The sequence below is a fragment of the Trachemys scripta genome, chromosome 5 (assembly GCF_013100865.1).
Source record: "Trachemys scripta elegans isolate TJP31775 chromosome 5, CAS_Tse_1.0, whole genome shotgun sequence".
NCBI classification, from domain to species: Eukaryota; Metazoa; Chordata; order Testudines; family Emydidae; genus Trachemys; species Trachemys scripta.
The window spans coordinates 113,147,765-113,175,346 of NC_048302.1; the positions used below are offsets into that span (position 1 = coordinate 113,147,765).

At 41.8% G+C, this 27,582-nt stretch overlaps 1 protein-coding gene across 1 annotated transcript; it reads left to right on the forward strand.

The window, feature by feature from the left end:
* WDR1 (WD repeat domain 1) lies at positions 1 to 27,582 on the forward strand. Its single transcript, XM_034771631.1, has 15 exons — positions 1 to 214; positions 647 to 768; positions 6,507 to 6,597; positions 11,291 to 11,438; positions 14,660 to 14,840; positions 16,709 to 16,786; positions 17,644 to 17,724; positions 17,848 to 18,081; positions 18,964 to 19,051; positions 20,304 to 20,460; positions 21,406 to 21,493; positions 23,903 to 24,013; positions 24,468 to 24,641; positions 25,874 to 26,018; positions 26,642 to 27,582. The coding sequence occupies exons 1-15, from the start codon at positions 199 to 201 to the stop codon at positions 26,749 to 26,751; spliced, it is 1,824 nt and encodes a 607-aa protein (XP_034627522.1). The 5' UTR covers positions 1 to 198; the 3' UTR covers positions 26,752 to 27,582.

Consider the following 27,582-nt stretch of genomic DNA (forward strand, 5'->3'; position numbering starts at 1 on the left):
GGAGCTGCTGCCGCTCCTCGGCGAGCGCAGAGTTGACTATATATGGTCAAAGCAGGGGAGTAGCGGCGAGCTCGGCGGGCGCTTCCTGCTCTGCAGCTTGGGGCTGAGGCCGGAGCAGGAGCAGGGAGAGGCTGGGCCGCTACCGCCTGGGCACTGAGCGCGTCGCCTCCGTCGGGCCGCGGGAACAAGTGGGCGAAGATGCCGTTCGAGAGCAGTAAGTGCGGGGGGCGCCCGGCTGCTTCCCGTGCCCCGGAGGGAGCCACCTTCGTGTGGCTGCTGCCGGGGGGTTGTGCGGCGGGTGGCTGGCTCGCTCAGGGAGCGCTGCCTACAGCCCGGCGCGCCCGGAGCCGACGTGCCGAGTCAATGGCTCCGGTGCCGCCTGCTCGGGCTCCGGCCGTGTCTGCGCTGCCGCTGCCCCGGGCGGTGCTCGCTCGCCAGGGACCCCCGGTAGCCCCGCACCCCTCCAGGGCGGATCGCCCGGGCTGTGCTGGGTGCAGAGTGTTTCGTGTCCCGGGCTCTGGGGGCAGCAACAAGTGACTGTGTTCAGCAGCAGCCGCTGGGGCGGCTTGACTTGCTTTTGAACGACGTTTGCTAGGGATGCCCGAAATCAACATCTCTCTCTCTATATATTTTTTTCTTTTTGTAGAAAAAGTGTTTGCCAGCCTTCCCCAGGTTGAAAGAGGTGTCTCCAAAATTATTGGAGGGGATCCCAAGGGCAACAACTTTCTGTATACCAATGGAAAATGTGTCGTCATCAGAAACATTGATGTAATGTATTCTATATTTTTTTTGTTTTGTTTTATGATGTTCTTTCCTCTAAGTTTCTTTTTGGTTTTTCCAGCTGCTCTCCCATAATGGCTTGTTTCTGATACTTTGGAATTTCTATTCAGGTCAGATAGATCTGTAATGAAGAGGGAGGGTGTATGACTCAGTCATAAAATTGTGGGCAGGGAGGGGACTACAGAAATCTGTAGAAAATCTCTACAAAATCTGCGTAGTCTCCTTCTCTCATCCCTTTCTGTAGAATTTAGGATCGGATTGGTATGTCATGTCCTGCTTGGCCCTGTTAATATGGTAATACAAATATCTGTATTATGGGGCCTAGGGATCCATTAAAATGGATTTATTAAGTTAATAAATACCCCCACTTCCTGGGCTAAGCTGTCTTCGTGGAGAAACACAATCTTACAAATCGAATCCAGTGCTGTGTAGCTTACTGTTTGTTGCATTTGAGAAATCAAAACAGCTCTCAACTGTTTGATTGAAAGTTTAATATCTGCATATGCAAAGCTCTTAGTCTTAATCCTAGGGAACTTTACTACATATGAAATGTACAAAACAGGTATCTTCAGTAGGTTGTTTCTTATGTGGTGATCAGTAGTGAACTGTGAACAATGTGCCATTTTTAAATGGTAATAGCAATAATCGGGCTGCAAAGATTGCATTCTATTAAAATGCATGGGAAAGCTGACTTGGAGAGCTGTTTTAGTCTTTTGGGCTCCAGGTTCAATATAGTCTTCAAAATGGCAAATGTACTTTTGCTACTGGAAAATGAGACTTCTCACCCTATTCTCCTTCCTTCTCTATTCTCTTCACACACACACACACCCCTTAATGTAATGTAAACTGTGTTTGGGGGGAGACATTACAGGTGGGAAGATTATATATCCTTGGAATTTCCAGCTTTCCATGACAATGTTTGTCTCTGACAGTGATTCTCCAGGATTTGTGGGTCCCCCTCCCTTCCCCCCTTGTTGGGTATATCCAAATCTCTTATCTAGCTGCCAGTGTGCTGAAAGTGCCTTCCATGACATGGAACCAAATACTAAATTGTTTTTAATTTTTTTAAAATGTTCTCTGGTTTCTTGTTTTTTTTTTTTTTTTTTTTTAAACTTCCTTGCACTCTAGTTTTAATGTTTCAACATAGTTGTGGTCCCACATCTTGGCTAAATGACAACAGCAAAAATGTCCAAGTCTTCTTGAAACCAAAAGTTTCAGCTAAGAAGGTAAAATGAGGTAGTATGACAGATGCATAGAAAGATATCTGAGCCAGTTGACTTAGTCATAACATTAAAACTAATACCTAAATCTTTCAGTATGCTATAAAAGTAAGAGTAAACTGGCAGGCAGGGGGAGAGTCTTCTGGTAGTTGTCAGCTGACAGCAGCCTGTTACAAAATTTGTTTTAATAGTCAGTTTTAATGTCACAAAAGCATGTATCATAGTCTTTGGTTCAGTCTGTTGCAATTTAATAGTATAATTAAATGGAAATAATCCTCTCCCTAGTAAAGGACCATGCCTGTACTACCTATTGACCTAGTCTCTGAAACACTCCCCATCAAAAATAGGGAAGGCTAGTCAAGTAACTGTACTTCGTGTCAACACGAACAAGGGACAGACCCTTGGAGAATACTACATGTGACTCTTGTACAATAGAATAACTCTCTCAATTCCAGCTGGTACTGCTTCATCCTAGTCAACAAACCAGACAGGTTATTGGTGTCTTACAAATCCATTGTCCGGAGTGAAGTACTTGAGGCTAATGAGGATGGTCTCTTGTCTATGACAGAAGTCCAAAACTTGATTCAGTACATTAAAGTCTTGGATATGTGTTGGAAAAGCATTGGTAAGGCAGGAGGGATCAGTGATACTTGGAAGACTTGATATCTCATAAATATTTTACTTCCATTATAGGTTCCTCTTCCTGCAAAGTGTGAGGCAGTTTGAGTTCCAAGCTATCATAAGTAGCTCTGGTTTCAGTGTAAGGGCCGCACAAGCTCAATGAATTACCTGAATTCTGTCTTTGTATTGTTGAACAGGCCCCTCCCTCTTTTTCCTGCTAGCTGGTCCTCTTCAAAGAATGAGCTGATGGGGTTAGATACTGTACCTGCTCCTGAATTTCCATTCATTCCAGTCCTAATTTTTCTGGTCCTGTCCTAACTTCTAATTCTAAATAAATGTGTTTCTCTTCCCGGTTGGGTGAAAGATGCAGGCAAATGAAGGAACTGGCTGTAATTGGAAAATAGTGCTATTAAATGTACAAAGAAAATAAACTGGGAAAAACTTCTTTATTTTTGGCATTTATAATCTTTAACAGTAGGTTTAAAAAAAAAAAAATCAGAAGCTTGACTGTCTTAAATTCAGTGCCCCTTAAGTCTAGTCTTTATCCACTTAGCTTCAGTGGGCTGTGTAACTCTGCTACGAAACAGGAACAACTCATAATGTCGGCAATAGAATGCAGTATACCAGGGGTAGGCAACCTTTAAGAAGCAGTGTGCCGAGTCTTCATTTATTCCCTTTAATTTAAGGTTTTGCGTGCCGGTAATACATGTTAACGGTTTTTAGAAGGTCTCTCTCTAAGTCTATATTATATAACTAGACTATTGTTGTATGTAAAGTAAACAAGGTTTTCAAAATGTTTAAGAAGCTTCCTTTAAAATTAAAATAAAATGCTGATCTTACACCGCCAGCCTGCTCAGCCCACTGCCAGCCTGGGGTTCTGTTTACCTAGGCCAGCAGTGGGCTGAGCAGGGCAACTTGAGGTCAGGGCAGAGGGCTGGGGTGTGTGTGGAGGTGCAGGGCAGGAGGCTGAGTGTGTGTGGGGAGGTCAGGGCAGAGGGCTGGGGTGCTCTGCTCGTGGGGGTGCTCCCAGCCCCCTGCCCTGAGCAGCTCATGGCAGGGGGCTGGGAGGGATATGCCCTGTTCCACCCCCTTCCCCCAGGCCCATCCCTACCTCTCTCTACCTGCTCTATGGAGCTGTGTGCAGCCTGCCGCTCTTCCCCCTCCCCTTCACAAGGGCCATCCTGGCAGGGAGAAGGAGGGGCAGAGGGGCCAGAATGCACCAAGCTGTGGGGAAAAAGCGGGGGAGGAGGGAAACTTGGCTGCCGCAGGACCAAGCTTCCGCTCCCGGAGGGGGAGAGCGGTGGGCGGGTGGGGCTGAGTGAGGTGGGGGGCCGGGACACCCTCCACACACACACCCCGCTCTCCCCTGCCAGGGCAGGAGGCAGAAACTTGGTCCTGCCACAGCCAAGCTTCCTTCCTCCCCTGCTTCTTCCCCCAGCGTGGCGCTTTCCGGCCCCTCCTCCTCCTCACCAGCAGGCAGTGTGCCGTAGGTTGCCGACCCCTGCAGTATACAGAGAGCCTCCTGAACTTATAGGAGATGAAACTACAACAGAGGAATATGAAATTTTGTCCTGTAGAACTGACATGTTTTGCTTATTTAAATTCAATCACCCAGCAAAATGGAGAGTGGCAGGAAATTGGGTGACTCTTTAAAGTGCAATAATTTCTGACTTGCCAAAGCTAGAAGTGCACTCAACCTGTATAAATGTATTCTAGACCAGAAATAGAAAAGCTTACCCTTGCTTGAGTAAGCTACATTACATCTCTGAGAGACTGATAGTACTGGGAAGAGCAAGACCTTTTCCTGGTAAAAAGCCTGCAAGCTTCCTAATACAGAGTAGGTACTCTGTAACAGCCCAGTTTCTCCTGAGCGCATGATCGAATCATACCATATTACTTAGTGATTTTTATGATACAGTCGAACACGTTTGTTTATGAATTACAGCATCAAAACAATTTCACCCACACTTCTTTCCTTTTGACCAAACAACACAAGTCTTTTTTTGGAGATGAAAGGTGAACTGACAAATTGCAGAACAATCAGTCTAAAAAAATTAATTTCGCTGGTCTGCTGCGAACTCTTTGGAATAAATGTTATGACATCCAATAACAAATATAGACCAGTACCTCTTATCTCTTGTATTTTGATGGCACTCTCCTTGATGTGGTGTGGATGATAGAGCTCATCAACATTCATTGAGTCAGTTTTGTGGTTAAACTTTGAGACATCTGAGCATGTGTTGAATGACGTAAGTGTCTCTTCTGCTCTGGAGTTTTGAAGACCTCTCCAAAGAGAAGCATAAAAGCTATAATTGTAACGTAGTGACAATCAATGATGCAACTTCTTCTGGATCCCAATTTTCCTATTGAATTTTTCATATTTCATTCATATTTCCTATTGTAGGAATAACTTTTTCTATACTAGCCCATCTGTTGAAATATGTTTGGGGAAAGCTACTTATAAATTAGCTTTCCCAAAAGACAAGGGTGTTTCAATCCACATTGATTTACTAAGGGCTTGGCTACACTTGCAAGTTAGAGTGAATTAAAGCAGCCCCGGCCGCCCTAACTCCTGAGGTGTGTCCACACTGGCAAGACACGTAGAGCACCTGGACTCTGCAGCTGGAGCGCTCCTGGTAACCCACCTCCACGAGAAGCATAAAGCGTGCTGTGCCCTGGCTGAAATGCCCGGGCATCAGTGTGGATGAGGTGTTGCATTACTGCACTGTGATTGGCCTCTGGCAATGTCCCATAATCCCCTGAAGTCAAGTGGCCACTCTTCTCATTGTTTTTGAAATCTGCTGCAGGCATGCAGATATTCCCTTTCAAAGCTCCATTTCTGACAGCTGGCATGCTTATCTGCTCTGGGACAAAGCAGACCATTAGTGTGGAATGCTGCTGTTGTGAGTGTGGGGAAGGGAGCTGCTGCTGTCTGAACTTACAAGACAGCATGCTGACACACTCTCAGCCCCCCACAACACATTCTCTCTCCCCCCACAGGCACACAACACACTCTCTCACACTCCACCACCACCATGCCCTGCCCTCCATTTGAAAAGCACATTGCAAGCACTTGCACACAGGGATAGCTACCACAATGCACTGCTCTTTGTGGCGTTGCAAGAGTGCTAATGTGGCCACGTCAGTGCGCTTGCAGCTGACAGTGTAAACATACGGCAGCATTTTCCCTCCTGCGCTCTCCAAAGGCTGGTTTAACTCCCAGTGCTCTACATCTGCAAGTGTAGCCATCCCTAAGTAATCTCCTGTGCCTGCTGATGTAACTCTTGTAAAATGTCTCTAGTTCTAGCAGTGAAGACTTACAGTATTAATACATCAGAAACTACAAGTGCATATGTCCTGCTAAGCAAGGAGTTGTCTAACATTTTTTTTGTTCTAAGGCTTTATAGGCATGTTTCACTGAAGGAACTTTTACATGGTTAGTACTCTACAAAGTAGATCATTATTTTCTCCTCTCTCCTACCCATCTTTCTATACAGTTGTATATATTTATGTGCTTTTATCTTGTTTCCTGTTCTGGAACCCTTTCTCTCTGCATTCCAGTGCAACTTAGTCTTTATCAGTCAATGAGTTGCCAACCTCCAGTATTGTGTACAGGTATTTTGGGAATTATGCTAATGTGTGATTGGCCAGTGAGGATATTACTTCTCACTACAGCAGCCATGACAGACCCTGTATTGTCTGTCACACTAAACAGTAAGTTCCCACTGATCAGCGGTATGTTTCACTTTTGTTGTTCTCCCTTCCCCTTTATTGTAGATGGGATTTAAGTATCTCCAATGCCTCAGTTTTGATTCTTTTTTTTTTTTTTTCCTCTGAAACCCCCAAATGTCATTTTGTAACTTTTTAATTCTGTTTTATCTGTAGAATCCAGCAATTGCTGATATCTATACTGAGCATGCCCATCAAGTTGTGGTTGCCAAGTATGCGCCCAGTGGATTCTACATAGCATCTGGAGGTAAAGTATCAGAACACATTCTGGTTTGAGCTATGGGACAGGACTGCTAAAATGCTTAGGCTAAAACTTAATGGCACAGACTTTAGGTATACAATTTGAACATATGTAGACTACGTAATACATATTTAACAAAGCTGAAACAAAAGTAAGTATTTTTTTCCTAACCATGTGCCATTAATGTTAAACTTGTTTCCTCATGGACTCAGCGTAGTGTATCATTTCTTTTTGAAGTGGTACTTTAGTTTAAATCCAAAATGTATTTTAATATACTCTAAACTTAATTTTATATATCTATTATGTAAAAGTTTATTAACTTATTATAAACAGTCCTTTAGCTATAGTGAATGCCTTGTTCATGCATCAGCATTAGGAGTGAACTGTGGAATTTTTAATTTTGGTTTTTGCTTTTAACAAGTTCTCTAAACTGTAAATACAGTGTCAAATTTTGTCTTTAAAATGAAATTCTCTCACTGGCGTGCGCGTGCTCTCTCTCGCTCTCATATGTACACAAAAAGGTCCTCATTTTCCTTGTTGCTGGCCTGATCTCTCTCAGCGCTGTAAACTGAACTGCAGTTTTCACTGCAGCAACTTAGCAGGGAAAGGATGCTGGTTCTCAAACTATTTTTGTGTAGAGATTCTATGAAAACAGTGAGAATGAACCCAAACTTTGAGAATCTACACTAAACAAAGCTCTTGCTACCTCTTCTGGCTTCTTGGCAGAAACTAAAATTTATTTTTGATACTGTTGTATAAACAAGGAAACAAACCTACATTAATGCCATGCTCCATTAGAGAATTGATCTTTGTCAGATGAAAGGACAAAAATCAATAAGGGAAACTTTTTAAAGATGGTAAGTGTTGGAGAACAAATTATTAATAAACTAAAAGTACTTCTAAAAATATTTTTAAAGAAAGATATATAACACTTTCATGGTGGCTGTATTGACAAGTAAGAAACTTCTTAACTTGAATTCAAGCCCCTAACTTGTCTTCATATTTATTTTTAAATAAGTTCCCAACCCGTTTGGTTGAAAATAAAACCTTCCAAATGTGAACACATGCCAAATTGACTTCTGGAGCCTGCAACATTAAGTTTGCTCCAGGCTGGAATCCTGACTCCAGCAGAGTTCCTGAGTAGCCTCACAGCACTGCAAGATCTCATGGGCCAGGTTATGGCTGTAGAACAACTCCATGGCTTTGGATCTAGTCTCAGATCTCCGGGTCCTTCACCGCCATAGAGGTTCTATCAGCTTTTTCCTCAAAGCTGAGCTGTGCACAGGGAGTTTCCATGAAACCAGGTTCCACAGAATGCTGAGTGTGCATATCCTTTGTACATACTCTCGGCTCCTAAATAGAAGAGCCAGTATGGACCTGCTATGAGAGTGTGCTCTTACAGCCATGTTGAGTGGGGCACGTCTCTGCATTAATCTCCCAGTGGGACCATCTAAATTCATTCATATTCTCTCTCTCGCTCAGCCATTTTGAAAGATATGAATATCTTGAATTTGTGGGAAGTTTCAGTGACTCTTCTTTCCCCTCCCGTAGACCCCCTCCATGCAGATCCTAAGCTTTGCACATATCTTTTGAGCACAGATGGGGAGTGTAAAAGGTCTGAGTAGTGCAGCCTTGTAAAATAGTCTGTATCAAAGGCAGGGTTTTCCTGGCTACCAGTCCATGTGTTTGTCAAACTGGTTCCTTTTAAAATACTGTTTGGTGTCCCCCTGCTCCAAACCCAGCACTTTTGGGTTTGTTCTATGTTGATACTTCACTTTGCCCAAGTGCCCATCTACTTTATTCTTGTTAATAGGCAGGGCATTGGAAATATAAAATTCCACTCTGAGGGACTCTGAACAGTGGTGTGTGAGGTGTGTGTGCACGCGCGCGCACACACACACACACACACTCTGAGATCAGTGCTGCATTTTCCTTCAGGCTAAGCACAGATCATTATTTAGTGAGTCTGCTTGCAGGGGCATTTGAGCCATCACCCATGCTACCGCATACTCAATGTTTGACAGTTGAGGTATCAAAAGTCTTCCCTGAACTTTTTTTTTGTATGCAACCTGTAAGTATCTCGCTACTCCATTGAGCACAGATTAAAAGCATACATTTAATCTTGAAGTATGTCAGACTGTGTGTTTTGTTTTTTTTTTTTGTTTTGTTTGTTTGTTTTTTTGGTTAAGGTACAAAACACTTTGGACTTAATGCACAATTGCTTCAAATTTAAAAGTGTCACTATGAGGAGCATCCATGCCTGCATTTTCCCCCTAGATATTGCTGAGTTGAATTAGATAACCCAGGGGAAAAGAGGCCTGCACACTTCTTATACTAGTGTAGTAGCAATGGTGGGAACAGCAGTAGTGAAATGATGTGGGGGAGGAATAACAAAATACTAATGTAGACACTGTTATCTTCAAGTGATACTTCAGTGGGCGGGGTACAGGACTGGAACTCAGGAATAATGGTTTTGAATCCAGGCTCAATAACCAACTTTTAGGTATTCTTAGAAAAACCACTTAATTCACCTCATGTTTTTTTCCCTATCTGTAAAATGGGGATAATAAGTCCCTACCTCATGTCATGGGCATTGTGAGGGGCCAGATACTAGACTGAAGAGGACCATATAAATACACAGAACTTTAAATACACAAGCTGAATTCTGGTGGGTGGAATAGATTACTACCTTCTGTCCTTAATATGCAAACTTTTTCAAAACTGCCTTTTTTTAAAGGCCTAATATAAAAACACAGAGTAAATTTGTATTACAAAAGACTAAACCTGTCTGAATTACAAAATGTTCTACTTGTGTGACGGGTCCAGATAACACCAGATTGGAACGTGATCTGCTAGATCACTCCAATCCTTGACTCTGGGAGCCAGCCTTTCCCTGCTCTGCTGTGAGAATCCCCACTCCTGGGCTGTTCACACACAGACTCTGGCATGTAAGCTGCTCCTCGGATTGTGCAACTGAATGACACTAGCCAATATCTCCGGTCCCAGACACAATCCTGGGAACCTCCATCTTGCAGTACCCAGTTATGCCCACTGGACACTGCAAGCTTCTATGAGTTCGTCAATTTAAGAAACATATATAAATTTCTATCAGGCTTGTTATCCTGAGGGGAGCCTCTGACACACTTCATACCAAATGCACTGCTTCAGGTAGAATAAACAAATGTATTAACTATAAAGATAGGTTTTAAGTGATAAGTCAAAACAAAAGTCAGATTTGGTCAAATGAAATAAAAGCAAAACACATTCAAAGCTGATCTTAACACTTTGAATGCTCTTACAAACTTATGCTTCTCACCACAGGCTGGCTGGTTGCTCTTCAGCCAGGCTCTCCCCTTTGATCAGCACTTTAGTCGCTTGGTGTGCTGTCTGTAGATGTAGGTGGGAGAGAGAGCGTGGCAGTCTCCCTTTTATCATGTCCTTTCTTTTCTCTTGGCTTTGTGCCCCCTCCTCCCCCCACTTCAGAGTCAGGTGAGCATTATCTCATTGCAGTTCCAAACTGACCAAAGGAAAAGGGAATGACTCCCTCGAGAGTCTAACAGATTCTTTTGTTGCTGCCTAGGCCAGCATCCTTTGTTCCTGTGAGGCTGGGCTGAGTTTGTCCCATACCTGCCCTGATGAGGTGTTCTTGGAGAGTTTTTGTCTGGGCTTGCTTTAAGCCATGAGGATACATTTTCGACCTCAATTACATATACATGAAATTATAACCTATAACATTACTAGAACATCACTATAACAACCATGCTCAGTGCATCATGAGCCTTCTGAAGACATGACATGACAAACTTTGCATTGGATACCACACAATCATTTTATAAAGATGAACATGAGGTTGTAGGGTGTCCCCCCGAGGTACAGAGCATCACAACTTGTGACTAGCAACACCACAATATTTCCTCTGAATTTAAGTGTGTTCCATGCTTCTCTAGTATTCTGAAGAAGTGGTAATTGATTCAAGGCAACTGACAGTGCATGCTCAGAATATTAAGCATAAATGAGACCTCTAGTCTACAAAGGATAAACTTGTATCCCTTGCCTGTTTTGACATCACTGTTGTTGAATAATGGAAAAACGGGATTGACCAAGTGGGCCAGGGCTCAAACCAACATCCCAGGCTCACCCATTGCTTGGAAATGTGTCTGCAATGTGGAAGAGTCTGTGGCTCTAGAATAGGCCGCCTCAGCCATCAGTGGACTTTCAGATAACTTGAAATTGTCTTTCATGGCTTGTCCATCATCCTCCACTTCGAGGGATTGCCGAATACACTTATTTGAGTTTCGGGTAGCAATCCAGCTTTTAAACTTTGTACATGTGCATTTAAGTTCTGTATGCAGAGAGTAGGCCAGGTATTTATGCTTGTGGTTAGAGACCTAAAAGGTCATATTTGCACAAATGCCTGACTCTCGTACACACAACAGATGTGTGTACATCTTGGACATGCCTGTAATCATCAATTCTGCATGAACTTTGAATATATGATTTTTAACGAGCTCCAATTTCTAATGCTTATTGGATTCAGTTTTATTTAGGAATTTTAGTCTGTATAATGGCGTATGCTGGTAGGTTTTTAGCACTAGCAATCAGTATGGCTGAAAATTTTTACTGTGACAGATTGCTGAGACATGTGACTAGTTGATACTTGCTGGAACAGTGATAGTTACATACTATTGTGTTATGGCAGATGTCTCTGGAAAGCTAAGAATTTGGGATACCACACAGAAGGAACACCTACTGAAGTATGAATATCAGCCATTTGCAGGAAAAATAAAGGATATTGCCTGGACTGAAGACAGCAAGAGACTTGCCGCTGTGGGGGAAGGCAGGGAGAAGTGAGTAATTCTCAATCTACTGTAAACTGTTGTGTCCTAACAAAACAAAATCAGTGATGCAGAAAACTCTAAGCTCTTCTAAGAGAAATGTGTCGCACTCCTTGTTTTAGACTTCTAGATTCACTATTTTAGTAGCAAAATTCTTTACATAGCATTTGACAGCTGCAGAACTGTGAGTAGCTTATTCACTGAGGAAGCACAATGCCATTAAAATAGACCTTTTTAGAGCAGTACTTTTTTTTTTTTCTTTTTTTCTTTTTTTTCCCCTCTTAAATGACATGAATTCAAGATTAGGGAGATAAGGTAGGTGAGATGGTCAATAAAAGATACTGTCTCACCCACCTTGTCTCTCTAATTCTGGGACCGACATGGCTACGACTCTGCATACGATCAATTCAAGATTGCCTGTTTTGTTCACAGGGTGTGGCAGGTTGTGGGGGGGGGGGGGGGGTGTTGTTTTTGTGGAGCAGGGAGAACTGCAGAGATCTTAAAACATTTAATGTTCTATAAAATGTGGTGGTGAAGAGAGAATCACACTTATATTTGCATCTTCCACATGAGCATAACTACATTTGGGGGTTTAATTGCAATAAGAACACAATTCACCACCAATTGCAATCTTGTTTATCAGGCTAGAAGTGCCCATTGTATAGCTTCAATTAGGTACATGTGTACACTTGCCGATACAAAAGATTAGCAGACCTGTGAAGATGGGGACCAATCCAGCCAGAGTGGCCTCCAGGCAAAGGCCACATACTGCATCTTAAGACTAATTACTGTTCTGTACAAGTGGCTGGTACAGTAGCACCTCCATTATGGACACCTTCGGAATGGAGGTTATTTGTAACCCTGAAATGTTCCAGAACTCTGAACAAGACATTACAGACTTCAGCCATCGAGGGTGGGGTGCGGTTGCAACTGCAGGTTAGAGAGTTCAGGGTTCCAGGCATGGGGTTGGAGAGGTCAGGGCTTCTGCCCCATGGGAGCACCAGAGCTCAGGGCATTAGACCCAGAGGGAGCACTGGGGCTCAGCCCTGCAGCTCCATTTCCACCTCTGTCTTGCAGGGGGTGCTGTGGCTCAGGGTTTTCCCATGGCCCCACTCCCAGTTTCATTGGGGAGCACGTCAGGGGGTTAGCTCTGGAGGGAGCACTGGGGCTGAAGCCCCAATAGTACCTCTCCCCCCCACCCCCACATCTAAAGCCCTAAGCCCCAAACTTCTTTCCTCTTCTCTTTGCCCCCGCTTTCCCCTCTGGCCCCGCGGCTGCAGCTCCAACTCCCTGTGGCTGATGCCCAGGGCTAAAGCCCCAAGGCATGTTTTTCTCTGCTGCTGTCTGATTGGTGTCCAGTTGACTGGTAAGTCCGTAACTCAGGAGCTCGTATCTTTGAGATTCTACTGTAGATTGACTCCTAACTTAATTCTTTGGGGAGATACCTCCTGCATTAGTTTATTTGCTAATGTCTCAAGGGTTGGTACTGAAGAAATGTGTATGGTATCTTACATATCAGCATACCTATTTTTTGTTCCTTTCAAAATGTCCAGATTTAAAAAAAAAAATCAAGGTTATTAAGGTTTCCTAATGAATTGTATTGCATTTCCAGCAAATCTAGCTTCATTTTAGAAACTTGCTGAAATGATTGTCTAGAGCTTGTTTAACTACATTATTGACAGTATTTTTTTTACTGTTTTAAAAACACAAGGGCTGACAGGATTTTTCATTTTCTAATAAAACTTGTTTTATTAATGCATTGTGGTTACTAACTAACTCTTTAGGTTTTTGTGTTTTTTTTTTTTTTTTTTTTTTTTTTTTTTTTTTTTTTTTTTTTTTTTAAATGCCCCTGAAATAGTAACTGCCAACACGTTTGGTATGCTAAGATTTGTATTCTAGTCACTCAGTAGTTCTTGTCCCTCGCTGAACTGTGTCTCTATAAGACAAGGTGGTATTCAGCATAGGTGAACTACTAACTACTTCACTAACATCTTGCAGTTGGAATACATGTGTATACCTAGAGGACTTTAAAGCACTTATCAACTGTTCTGGTCTAAATCCCATAAATTCACCATGAAAAATGCATCACAGACCATGAAATCTGGTCTTTTTTGTGCTTTTTACCCTCTACTATACAGATTTCACGGGGGAGACCAGCATTTCTCAAACTGAGAGACCTGACCCAAAAGGGAGTTGTAGGGGGGTCGCAAGGTTATTTTAGGGGGGCCGCCCTTACTTCTGCATTGCCTTCAGAGCTGGGCGGCCAGAGAGCAGTGGCTGGGCACCCAGCTCTGAAGGCAGCACCCCGCTAGCAGCAGCATCAAAGTAAGGGTGGCAATACAATACTCTTCCACTCTTACTTCTGTGCTGCTGTCTTCAGAGCTGGGTGGCTGGAGTGTCAAGGCTGCTGACCGAGGGCCCAGCTCTGCAGGCAGCAGCAAAGAAGTGAGGGTAGCAATATCGTACCATGTCATCCTTTCTTCTGCGCGGCTGCTGGCGGTAGTGTTGCCTTCAATGCTGGGCAGCTGGAGAGCAGCAGCTGCTGGCGGGGAGCCCAGCACCACTGCCAGCAGCAGTGCAGAAGTAAGGGTAGCAGTACTGCAAACACCTCTACAATAACCTAGTGTGCAACACTTCTCTCTTCCTCCCCTCTCCCCCCCCCCCGCCCCAACAAACTCTCTCCCTTCCCCCTTTTTTGGTCAATTACAACATTATGAAATTTCAGATTTAAATAGCTAAAATCTTGAAATTTACAATTTTTTTTTTTTTTTTTTTTAAATCGTATGACTGAAATTGACCAAAATGGACCATGAATTTGGTAGGGCCCTATATATGATGGACTTGATGCTGTTTTATATTCCAGCCTTCCATACTATGTATGTGTAGCAACTGTCCACCTGGGACAACAACTTGCTCCTCTCAGTATGCTTTAAGTAGTTGATATCTTAAAATGAGATCCAAGGGATATTTTTAATTTTAAAAGGGTTTGTATATTTGCTTCTCTGCTTGGTACATGTGGCAGCTGTCATCTTCTTCTGAGTTTTTGGACTCTGTCTCCTAGACAAAGGACTTGAATATCCTTTAGGGAACAGTGCTGCACTTGCATGAGATTAACTAGATGACCTAATTTCTATTGTCTGTGTGCTCTCAGTATGCCAATTACTGATGCTCAAGGAGTTAGCCTTCATGTAATTTTTATTTTATGGACTGTGTGTATTGTCATCTTTAAATAGATTTGGAGCAGTGTTCCTGTGGGATACTGGCTCTTCAGTCGGAGAGATCTCTGGGCACAACAAGGTGATCAACAGCGTGGATATAAAACAAACAAGGCCCTATCGTATAGTAACTGGCAGTGATGACAATTGTGGTGCTTTCTTTGAGGGACCGCCATTCAAATTCAAGTTTACAATAAGCGTGAGTCTAACATACTTTTCTCCTTCTGCACATAAGTTCTGTTATATGTCTGTTAAGTCATATGGATGTATACTAAAAAGTCTTCACAGTTCTTACTATTTTGTGATACAGCTCATTGCCATAACAAAATCTTGGTTTCCAGTTTAAAATCTACTTGGCATTGAGTAGCCATCGTTGAAGATAATTGAAGGTCTAGCTCAAGCTCAGAAAAACACAATAAAGGGTTAGAAAGGAAACTCTAGACTAGTTCTTCAAAACAGTATAATTTTAAGTTTAGTGTCATCTCAGATCTTCTTGGGCGCTGGCTTTCATTACTCTTCTGTGGGTTTGTAGGAAATGTAACATTTTTCAGTATCCCTTCTTGAGGAGCAGTTTTTTCCTTCATTTAGTGCAATCTCAAAATATTCTACCATGTTTCTTAACAATATCTTCAGCAGTGCCCAGTTTGGGGAGTGGGGGGATGGTGGAAAGCTGTGGTGCGGGAGGGGTTTGGAATCTTCAAATCTCTTTAAGGGATTTGGATTCTCCATTCTAAACAGGAATTAGGCATCCAAATCCCTTGAGGCAGCTTTGAAAATGTCAGCCTAGATCTTGAAAAATCACTACTGGTTATTTAAACTTGAAATTATAAATCTAACTTTCATCCTTTGTTCCTCTGTCTGGACTATGAAAATAACAAGTCAGCTTTAATTTCTGGTTGTGTGCAATGTGAGAACTTCCAAAAAACAAACCGAACACTGGAATGACTATATATTCAAACCATTCACATTTCTTATGTCATCCCTTAGGGAGTCTCCTGCCCTTATTACTTGGGGCCTGTCGTCTTCTGGGTAGGCCTTGCTACTTGGCACTGTTGCAGATGAAGTCCTAACCATACTAGTAGGGCTTCTTGAAAAGTTAAACTTGGCAATTTAATTTTGTTTGCATATGCCTTAAGGTGACTTTAAACCCTTAGTTAAGTGCTTTTTAGTCCTTTTTCCATTCCAGCCTTAGCAAAAGAACAGTTTTTTTGAATGCCACAGTCAGTGAAGTGGTATCACTACTGAATATACACTTGACCTTCAGAAGCTACTCTTTTATTTTTTGGCTCTCTTACAGTATGTCTACACTCTGGCTGGAGCCTGGACTCAGGCCTGGCAAGGTGTGGGAGAGTCTCAGAGCCTGAGTGGAAACATTTACCCTGCTGACCCAGACTCTGAGACTCTCTGCTAGGGTTGTTGGAGGTTTTTTGTAGTGTAGACAATCCTCTTGAAGAACAAACTCCTGAAGGTTTAAATAATTACTAATAGTGGCTAGACTGGTGTATTGGCAACTCAGCCTTCAGACCGTTCAGCTTTCAGTAACCGCTTCTTTAGCAACAAAGCCATAAGTAAAGTTGTTATAAGCACTGGGCATGAAATGGATGCGTTTTCTGATTATTATGGGTGGAATTCAACTCGCCTGCATAAGCCTGATTCCTAAGGCTTTATGCATATGAAGTGACCAGATGGGAGGGTGGGTGGAGACAAAATAGCAATCTGAATGGGATGGGGCTGTAGTTCAGCCCTCTTCCCTCCTAACCAAAGCCATGGTGATTACTCCTAATCTGATTTGTATCCTGCATTAAAGCTATTTGAACTGCAGAACCATGGATCCTGTGGCTGCTCTTGACCCACCTCTGTCACCCTCCATTCTTACCTATGCTGGACAGTGCAGATGTTTCCTCTGTAGGCCTCCCTCACAGCCAGTCTGGGGCTTGAGTAGGGCGGAGAGCCTCTTGCTTGAGAATTTCACTGTAAATGAATGGGTCTCATGGGGATCAAGTAACTTATCTAAGATGTCTAAAGCTTTTCTGTTTTTGGCTGGGTGTTAATTATTGTCTCCTGCAGGACCACAGCCGTTTTGTTAACTGCGTGAGGTTCTCTCCTGATGGGAACAGATTCGCTACATCTAGTGCAGATGGCCAGGTAAAAATGAGCTGCCACCTGGATATCCACTTGTGGGGGAGGGGAATAATTGTGAGTTACACACTCTTTGACGGGGATGGAGTTTTGGGGAGCAGTTCCACAACCTACACACTGATTCTCTTTACTGTGAGAAAACAGACTTAAGAACTGTCATTATCCTCCCATGATACGGCTGCAACAGCAGCTGTTCTACAAAAACCTGGTGCTGCTCCTCTCTTCCTGATGCGCCTTCCCAACGTAGGCTACTTATCTGCTGGGGGGGATGATACCCCTGCCTACAGCTTTTTGCAACAAGGCTTTCTTCAGACTCAAAGGAAAATATCCAAGAATTCTCAAATTCCCTATGAAAGGGCTTGATCCTGTACCACCACGTATCTGTGCAGGTGCTTCCACTGCTAGACTCCTTGCACTGGCTGAGAAGGTGGGTGCAGTATAAATGGCTACATAAGAGCCGATCTCTGTACATTTTTATTAGCTCAGAAGGTCAAGAATGACAACAGCGCTGTTGCCATGGCTAGCTCCCTGCATATAGGCAGATTCCAATGACTAGCTGGGAGCAGCGGCTATCACAGTAGGAGCCATAAGCATAATACTTTCCAGTATTTCAGATGTCAGAATTCCTGCATGGAGCAGCTTGCTGCTTTTATTTAGAATGCCTTAACATCCTCTGGTACCTTAAATATTTAATATACAAGTATGCATTTGTCTTGAAGCCTTAACTTGACCTTTACAACATTACTTTTATGCCTGCAGCAAAGAGTTAGCTCTATAATACATTTTGGAGATTGTAAATGTGCAAGCCTTCCTCTGATTGTCTGTCACTTTGTATAATATGCTTATGTGATTGTTTTTTAAAGATTTTTGTCTATGATGGGAAGACTGGAGAGAAAATTTGTGCTCTGGGTGGAAATAAGGCTCATGATGGAGGCATTTATGCTGTAAGTATTTTTTGTGTTTCATAACTGCAGCACAATAAATATCTAACTTACTATTGCAAGATCTTATACTGTTGTCAATGGAAAGTGCTGTCCGTATGCTAAGGCAGGTACTTGTTTTTACAGATTAGCTGGAGCCCTGATAGTGCTCACTTGCTTTCTGCTTCTGGAGACAAAACTGCTAAAATCTGGGATGTTGGCGCTAACTCTATTGTCAGTACGTTTAACATGGGATCAAATGTTCTGGATCAGCAGTTGGGTTGCTTGTGGCAGAAGGACCATTTACTGAGCCTCTCCCTCTCTGGTTACATTAACTATTTGGATAAGAATAACCCAAATAAGCCTCTACGTGTCATAAAGGTATGTTGACCTTGATCACGCTGCAGCAGACCTTCTACTACACATAGTTTGGTTTTAGCAATAATCTGTTTGGGAATAGTAACTGTTCCATTAAAATGTGGCTGTAAAGAATCTCTTTGAACCATCAAGCCTGTATATTGCTGAGCGTATCCCTGACTAACACCTGAGTCATAGCAGTCAAATATAGTAGTTATACTTTGTGCAAATGTGTAGATGAGTAATGATCTTAATTATGCTTATAAAATAGCTTACTTCCACACTAGTTTTTAAACATGTTTAAGATTACACTAAAATAATCTGAGTTAGAATACCACCCATGGGCATTTTATTTCATCATCCTGCAAGTGCTAACTGTTGTGAACGTGGAGATATGGTTCACTATGCAGTCAAGCTCTACTAATAGGAATTATGTGGCGGGGTGACAAAGCAATCCCATGGGAGCTTACATTTTTACATGAACTAGAAACCTGTGTCCTAGATTTTTATTATTACTATAATTCTGGCAACCAATACATGTAGGTGACCATATTTAACCATCTTGTAAACACTGAACTTGTTTGGAACATAACACTTAAGCATGGAAAGGGTCCTAATGTGATCTCCATCTGGAAAACAGTGTGTGACTATTCATATTACAGAACATTTAATTCTTTAGAATTTGTATGGAAATATCAGTGCTGTAATACTTTTTTTTTTAACGTATTGATTCCTTGAAACAGACATAGACAACTAGTCATTTGAATTTTGAGATTGAACAAAGACCAAAACCAAAATGTGATGTTACTTTCTAAATCTTACCAGTAGCACTTTGTGAACAGATTGCTTTTGTTTTAGTTTGAATAACTGAGAAATGAATTGCCCATTAATTATATTCTTTTACAGGGTCATAGTAAATCAATTCAGTGTCTGACAGTGCATAAAAATGGTGGAAAATCCTATATTTACTCCGGAAGTCATGATGGACACATTAATATCCTTTCTGGTGATCAAATGGCATTATTCTAGTCCCGCTTCTCCTCCTTAAGATGGATATTCTGCTTTTTAGGAACTTTTAAAATCACTTTACTGAAGACAAGGTAACTTCCTCTGACATTCCTGAATAAAATTGTATTGCTGAACCAAATTCCTGCTAACTTGTAACTAACATGGCACTTATCTGTAATCTTTACCATTCTCTCTAATGACTTGCTTTCCTGATACCACAATAATCTTACCTGAATCCCTATTAACATTCATAAGAACAGCCATACTGAGTCAGACCAAAGGTCCATCCAGCTCAGTATCTGGTCTTCAATAGTGGCCAGTGCCAGATGCTTCAGAGGGAATGAACAGAACAGGTAATCAAGTCATTCCTAAACTGAAAGGGTTATGAACTCCTTGTTGCTCTGCCTCTGGGTTTATATACTAATAAGCATAGCTTTCCACATTGCTCTTAGAGCTGCAAGTTTCTCACCACCTTATCGTTGCCTTAATTTCATTGGTATCCTCATGGTAAAACTGTCACCCACTCATTACTGTTCCTTGTCTAGCCAGTGTCTCAAGCATAATCAGGCCCCCAACTCCCAGAGAATTTGCACATCTATTAATTATATAATTAATTCCAGTTCCCACTGGCCCGTGGAGCAATAAACATGAAATGCAATCTAGATCTCCCCCCAGGGTATTGTCAGAGGGTCAGCCTGTGAGGTGGGTTGGTTTGTTTGTTTTGTGTTGGGTTTTCTTTTTGTTTTTTTTAGCTGAACTCTACTAGCTTTTTCTGTAACAGGCAAATGTGAGCTTATACAATTTCTTTATACATTACCTTAAACAAGATGTGATGTATAATACTTATGTTCATTGTGAACATAATGCACTCTTTAACTGCATTATCTCTTTGGCAAATATATGACACAAACTTGCTGAGGAAGAAGCTGTCATGGTGATAACATGTCAGATTGACTAGTCCCTTGTTAGGAAAAGCAAAGATACAGTGTTTATATCCATCTCTCTCTTGGAAAGCGTTCCTTAGGCATTGAGACCTAACACTAAATTACTTGTTGTTTGCTGATACCTTTTTACTGTTCTAAACTGGTTATTCAAATATTTTATTTAGTTCCTTTATGGAATACTTGAGTCAGTGTTTGTTTTCATTATCTGGAATTGGGAGTTGGAAGTCCTATTTTTTTCTGCAACCCCACCACACACACATTCCTAAGAAAAATTTCCTTAATTCTACTTCTCACATTATTGGGATTCCGAAACTGGGGAAAATGATGACTTTTCTGGAAAAGGGCATACAAACCAGGTTTCTAGAATGGCCGTGGATGAATTGGATCAGCTGGTCAGTTGCAGTATGGACGACACTGTGCGTTATACTAGCCTAACCAAGAGAGACTACAGGTTAGTGAAGCTACCATATTTGATTGTGTTATGTATATATGGGGTGGATGGTTTGGGGGGAGAGGGGGTGTTTGTGTGTGTGTGTGTGGTGGTATTGTTTGGTTTGTTTGTTTGTTTTTTTTTATATCAAGAGAATTTCACTGGTATAGTGTGGGATGCTGAATAGCTTCATCATACAACTTGTGCAAATTTTTCAAGTGACCATGAAAATCCTAGAAATGTTTGCAATACCCAACTTGCTTTATCTATGAAACAATAGAAAAGTGGTTAATTTTTTTTCTTCCACATACATGAGACTAATTTCTTAGACAGTATTTTCTGATTTTTTTTTTTTTTTTGTTTATTTCTTAGGCAGCCAGATGTATCTGTGTCTTATATTGCATGACTTGTGTATGGTTTTGTCTTCACTGTATAGATGTATCAGAGAGAGAGAGAGCATGCTTCAGTTCTTATGTGGCTTTATATAATATACTGTATAAGAAGGAAACAAGATCTAAGATTCTTTCTGGAAAACATCTTTTTTTCCCCTGTGGTTATGCCAATCCTGCTGCCTCAGGAGATGAGTCCTTTTAGGATTTACCCAGTCTATCTCTCTGAAGAGTAATTAAGGTCACTTTAAATTCTCATGTGGATACTCTGATTTAGAATTAATGTGGGTAAAGTAATCCACTTTAAAATTTTAAATCAGGTTAATTTTCCCAGGTGTCCCCATGTAGAGAAGCCCTCACTTCTAAGACTGGAATCCAGCTGTAGATCGTGATTGTGAATTTAGATACCTTGAAGTGATATTCAACAGCTAGCTAAGGGAATTATCTACATATTGCAGACCTGAAGACTTATTTCATGATTACTTTTCAAGGATCTCTCAGTGGCTGACTATTGAATTGAGACTTGTACGTGAATAAAATAGAGACACAGAAAAGCAATTTGTATTTTTCTTTTCAGTGGCCAGGATGTTATAAAAATGGATGTTCAACCAAAATGTTTAGCTGTTGGTCCTGGTGGATATACGGTAGTTATATGCATTGGACAAGTAAGTATCAGGATAATATCTGGGCATGTCTATACAGCAACTAGACACCCACAGCTGGCCTGGGCCAGCCTACTTGGGCTTGTGGGGCTCAGGCTGCAGAGCTGTTTCACTGCTGTGTGGACTTCCAAGCCCTGTGAGCCCAAGTCGGCTGGTATGAGCCAGCTGCGGGTGTCTGGTTGCCGTGTAGACATGCCCCATGTAACCTATACAGTATTTAATGCTCTGAGTATGTCATTGATACACTAACAAATTTCTAAAACTTATTTCAGTGGAGGAGTCTCTTAGTAGAGTCAGCTGTCAATGTGGATCAGCTGTTGCTGTTAGCCCATGGTAACAGCACTTATATAGCACCTTACTATTTTTAAATTCTGTACAAACCTAACTAAATCAAAGAATCTGCTGGTGTAAGACTTGTCTAAATACAGTGTTGGCTTTTTTTTTTTTTTTTTTTTTTTTTTTTTTAAATTAAATCAGCTTGTTGTCTATTTTAAATCGGTGCAGACCTCTGTTGTGGATGCATTACACCAGTATCAGGGTATACCTGCATCCATGCTACGGGGTTGCACCAAACTTTAAAATTGGTAGAAAAACTACTTTTGTTAAATCAGTGCCTGAACTGTATGTAGCCATACTTCTCTAATGATGCCAAAAGAGGCTGAGTCAACATGAAAATCTACCTGAAATTTGAATCTAGTGTTGGTTTCTTTAATTTGTTTTCCTCCTTTTGGTGGGTGGGTGTGAACACTTTAAATATGGAAGGTAGCTTTTTTTTTTTCTGTTAATGAGCAGGAGCAAATACATATCTAACCTAGCTCATAGAGTGACTGTACAGATGTCCTTACATAAGGACATCTCTTTAAAACCAAAATCCCAATAGATATTTAACATCTTTTTTAAAAAATGGAAGGAAGATTATATAAGAAACACAAAATCATTAGTCACTGATAACTATATTGGATATGGTCATGATAACAGTCTTAAGACCTTGGTCAGTAGTAAAAATATAGAAACAGGGACCAATTCTCCTTAGTCTCTTGCTTGAACATTCATTACTTTGGTAGGCTAGTCCACTTACGCTGTTGTATCCATCTTTGGTGTACAGCTTGCTTATCACCTCCTGGCACCATAGATATGGATCTTTTGGCTATTGTTGGAGCACACTCTACAATAACTTGAGGATTACTCAAGCTCTCAGCATGATTTAAATGAAGATCCTTGTTTCTTAGGAGATGTCTCTGTTTAAAACCACACTTACGTTCATGGGTGATGGGTATCGAAGGCCGGGGAAGACTGAGCCTCCCCGAACAGCCTTGTGTGGCCCCACCCACGTTCAGTCCCCAGACCCCTTCCTGCTTCCCGGTGCTGCAGGGGGCTCTTCGCCTGCAGCTGGAGCTAATGGGGGGGGGGGGAGGGGCAGCCTGCACTCCAGGGGGGCCCAGCACTTTGGGGGAGGGAATCCTCTGGGCTCTGGCAGGCAGGGCAGGGCCTCAGGCAGAAAGGGTGAGCCAGCTGCTAGCTTCCTCGAGCCCAGGGTTCACCTGCCACCCATACTTGCATTCCTTTGTAATGCTTTTGACTAAAAAGGATGTGGGTTGAACTTTCATAATCTCATGTGCAAAGGGTCATTTTCCTATCCAGCTACAGTTTCCCGTTAGAGGCAGTCATAACTAAAACCAAATAGTTTGGATGATGCAGTTGAGATCAACAGCATGTGTACTTTGTAACTCAATCCTCCCAACAGAAGATGGTACTGTGAAAGATAGTAGACATTGCTTGAAATGCTAGATTCCTTCATGCACCTCTTATTGTGACTCTGGGCTGGTCTACACTGGGGGTGGGGGGCGGGGAGCGATCTAAGATACTTCAACTTCAGCTATGCTATTCACGTAACTGAAGTTGCGCATCTTAGATCGATTTACCTCGGGTCCTCACGGTGCGGGATCGAAGGCCGCGGCTCCCCTATTGACTCCACTACCGCCACTTGCTCCGGTGGAGTTCCGGAGTCGACTGGGAGCACGTTCGGGGATCGATATATCACGTCTCGTTAAGACACGATATATCGATCGCTACCTGCTGATATGGCGGGTAGTCTGGATGTACCCTAAATGAACTTCAGCTAACAGTATGCAAGAGCGTGTCCTGACTGCTTGCAGTTTGTAGATTGAAGGCGGTCTGCACCAGCACCTGCATCACTTTCAAATGCTCATAGGAGAAAAAGCTTAGTCGCCAGGCATAGGTGTCTCATACTTCTAATCTATATAGATTAGAATGAATCTCAATACTCCCTTTGAACCAATGAAGTAGTAGCTCCTGTTGTGGCTGACCAGCGTAGTGTGTATGGTGAGACACTATAGCCTGTCAAGCATTTTGAACCCATGGTCTCTATGGTACATTGCTCTGCATTTATAGATCATCTTGATGAAGAATAGGAAGAAGTGTTTTGCAATTGATGATCCTGGCTATGAACCAGAAGTGGTGGCCATTCATCCAGGAGGTGCTACCGCTGCAGTGGGAGGACAGGTAAGGATACACTCTGAGCACTGGAACAGTATTCCATGGTTGCGAGCTTTTTGGTTTTGCTTGTTCATTAAACATCACTCAGCTGTTGCTGCACCAAGATATCAAAGTTGGCAGTATACTAATGGTTTTGCTTTTAATTTAAAGTTGTGCTGTTGGGTTTTTTAAGCTGCTATCTTCTGGCCTCTTTCCATTAGATTCTCCCACTTTTGTGGTTAGTATACATTCCCCAACATCTTCTCCCTAGATAGTTAAGCTTTTAAGTACACTTTTATCAAAACTCTCCCCATATCTTAAAGCAGTAGCATGTTTTTAATTTGACATATGGCCAATATACCCTAAAAATACTGATTATGTATTTTTCAAAGGGAGAAATATCTATAATTGCATATGATCTTCTAACTTAATAGCCTTCCTGATTTGTTGTAAAGCTTTGACTTTCATTATTAACTTACAGGATGGGAATGTCCATCTATATTCAATCCAAGGAACCTCTCTGAAAATCGATGAGAAGACCTTGCAAGCTAAAGGTCCTGTGACTGATCTAGCATATTCTCACGATGGTGCCTTTCTTGCAGTTTGTGATGCAAACAAAGTTGTCACTGTCTTTAGTGTTGCTGATGGCTATGCGGTAAGAATTGCTGTATCTGACCTGTGATTTCCAACAAAAGTATTTACTAGTCCTAAAACTGCATGTGTATTTAACCCACATTCAAGAGACCACTTAAGTTGACCATGGGTAGTTAACACCTCTACTGTTGCAGGACAAAGGCGGGTTAGTGGGTTACAGATAGCTGTAATGAGCCATAGATCCACTGTCTGTATTAAACTCTACTGGACACCAACAGTCAGTCTTAAGTTCCCAGGCTCATTTCTTTGCAGGTTCCCTTTGAGGACAAGGGCTATGAAGTTGGATATGGAGTGATCATTTTTGTGAGAAATGCTTGCCCATGGTTATGTGTTTGGTTTTTTTTTATCATTTTTTCTGTCTGAGTACATTTGAGAGCGTAGTGTGTCTCTTCACCCACACAGTTGTTGTTGGGCACTTAGTGTATTGGATGAGGCACACCGCATGTGGGGAACTGTAGATCTAGAAAGTTGTAGAGGTTTTGCATCTGTTATGGCAGAGGCTGGTGCCACTTTGATTTGGGGTGCCCTGGTCTGTGGGGAACTTGGCAGGCGGGGGAGTTTGAAGGACAGAAGAGGAATGTGGTCACCATCAAGTATGGGTTGTTTTTTTTTCTCAAAACACATACTGTACAGCTACACCTCTACCTCGATATAACTCTGTCCTCAGGAGCCAAAAAATCTTACTGCGTTATAGGTGAAACTGCGTTATATCGAACTTGGTTTGATCCGCTGGAGTGCGCAGCCCCGCTCCTCTCCAGAGTGCTGCTTTACCGCGTTATATCCAAATTCGTGTTATGTCGGGTCGCATTATATTGGGGTAGAGGTGTACTTTCAAAGGCTTCATATAACACCTTCTGTGCTACAGCTGAGCAGGACATTTGAGTCCTAGGATCTCCAGTTGGTGTTTGCTTAAAACTTGAACATCCAGTCCTACCATTTTTGATCCATTTTCATTTGAGTTCTGTTGGCGCCTTTCAGATGTTAATAGAAATAGCATAAAATGGACATTTTAAATGGCTCCCATGACCAACTTGTGCAATAACCATAATATTCAAATATAAAGGGCACTTACCTTAGAATTTTACTGTGTACCTCAGGTTTACAGATATATTTTAACTGTTCTAGCAACATGTTAAAATTGGTTGCCTGTTAATGAGGGACAATATCACAGGTAGCAGAACAGCTATTTGAAGTCTTTAAAATAACACCATTTTCCCAATAACTCCCAAATAGGAACATAACATCTTCTATGGACACCATGCAAAAATTGTTTGCCTTGCCTGGTCTCCAGACAATGAGCATTTTGCTTCTGGGGGCATGGACATGATGGTTTATGTTTGGACCTTAAGTGACCCGGAGACCAGAGTCAAGATACCAGGTATGTTGTGCACTTCTTTGCTAGAAAGAGGTTTAGTTTTGAGAATTACTAGTCTCTCTCAAAATATGGACAGTGTTTTCTCTGTCAGAACTACACTAGCAGTTATCTCTTTGTCTAGATATCTCTTCCTCTAGCCTACCTCCTGTAATGTAATTTTAACCTTCTAACTGTTAGTGAATGGCAGACTTGATCCATAAGTACACTTTGCAGGCAACTGCATTTTACAAGTACTTTGTGCATTACAGTTCAAAAACGAGCTAGATAAGTTCATGGAGGATAGGTCCATCAATCGCTATTAGCCAAGATGGACGGGGATGGTGTCCCTAGCCTCTGTTTGCCAGAAGCTGGGAATGGATGACGGGATAGATCATTTGATGGTTACCTGTTCTGTTCATTCCCTCTGGGGCACCTGACATTGGCCACTGTCGGAAGACCGGATACTGGGCTGGATGGACCTCTGGTCTGACCTGGTATGGCCAGTCTTATCTAATTGAAATTTTTTTCAAAATTAAAAAATTGTCCTAAGATGACTGTAATAACCTATCAATTCTTAAACTGTGGGGGGAGGGGTGTTTTGTTTTGTTTTCCTTTTAATGCAATATTATCTCCTTCCATCTGCACAGATGCTCATAGACTACATCATGTAAGCAGCTTGGCATGGCTGGATGAACATACCCTGGTAACAACATCCCATGATGCTTCTGTCAAAGAATGGTCTATCTCCTACAAGTGAACAGTCCTACTTGGAAGGACCTCATCAGGGACTAGAACTACTGCAGTGGAACATAGCATTTCTCTTTAAAAGAAAAAAAAAAAAAAATTCTAATGGCCTCTGGGTCTTCTATCATATCCTCATATCTTTACAGGGTGTTCATATCTGTAATTAAATGTACTTTGAAAGCTTTAGCCAGTAACAGTTTGCACATGAAAAGCACTTAAATTATGTCTGGAACTTAACCTTTGTGCTGAACATTCCAGAGGCAACAGCCGAACAAGTTGGTATGAAAAATTCAAACATGATCAGTTATTTTCTAACAGAGTCCGTGTGAGATTGTACAGCATGAGAGAAATACTTCTCATTTTTTCTAATTGCAGAACATTTCTGTACTAATGGTCATAGTAAGAATATTTAGTTGTGATTCAAAACAAATCAAGCTGTGTGCAGCTACTGTATATTACGTTGCTTGTCTGTACTGCACCAAACTGTTGCCTCAGATTTCCTCCTCCACATAACGAAATGGGGTACACACCTAATAAACTCTTTATGTATTTCATGTCAGTTTTGTGGTTATTTTAGGATGGAAATGTGGGTTTTTAATGTACTTACTGTTGTCGGTTTAATGTTTACAAATAACTATCATGGCATTTTCTCACTCCAGAAACAACATTGTTACCTTATGAACAACTGAGAATGTCTGTCTGGTCATTTCAATATCGGGGGAGAACCTCGGCTTCTGTTTAAAGATAAATTTGTTTCCTAAAGAGAAGAATTAAGTTGATGTAAACAAATTTGCAGTAATTATAACACCTGTTTCAGTACAGGAATTAAACTAAGTGAATCATT

Bases quoted from the DNA above. Each gene is read 5' to 3' on its own strand.
- WDR1 (XM_034771631.1), top strand. The intron at 16,787-17,643 runs GTAAAAATGAGC...TGTTTTTTAAAG, and splicing joins CATCTAGTGCAGATGGCCAG to ATTTTTGTCTATGATGGGAA. The intron at 24,642-25,873 runs GTAAGAATTGCT...ACTCCCAAATAG, and splicing joins GTGTTGCTGATGGCTATGCG to GAACATAACATCTTCTATGG.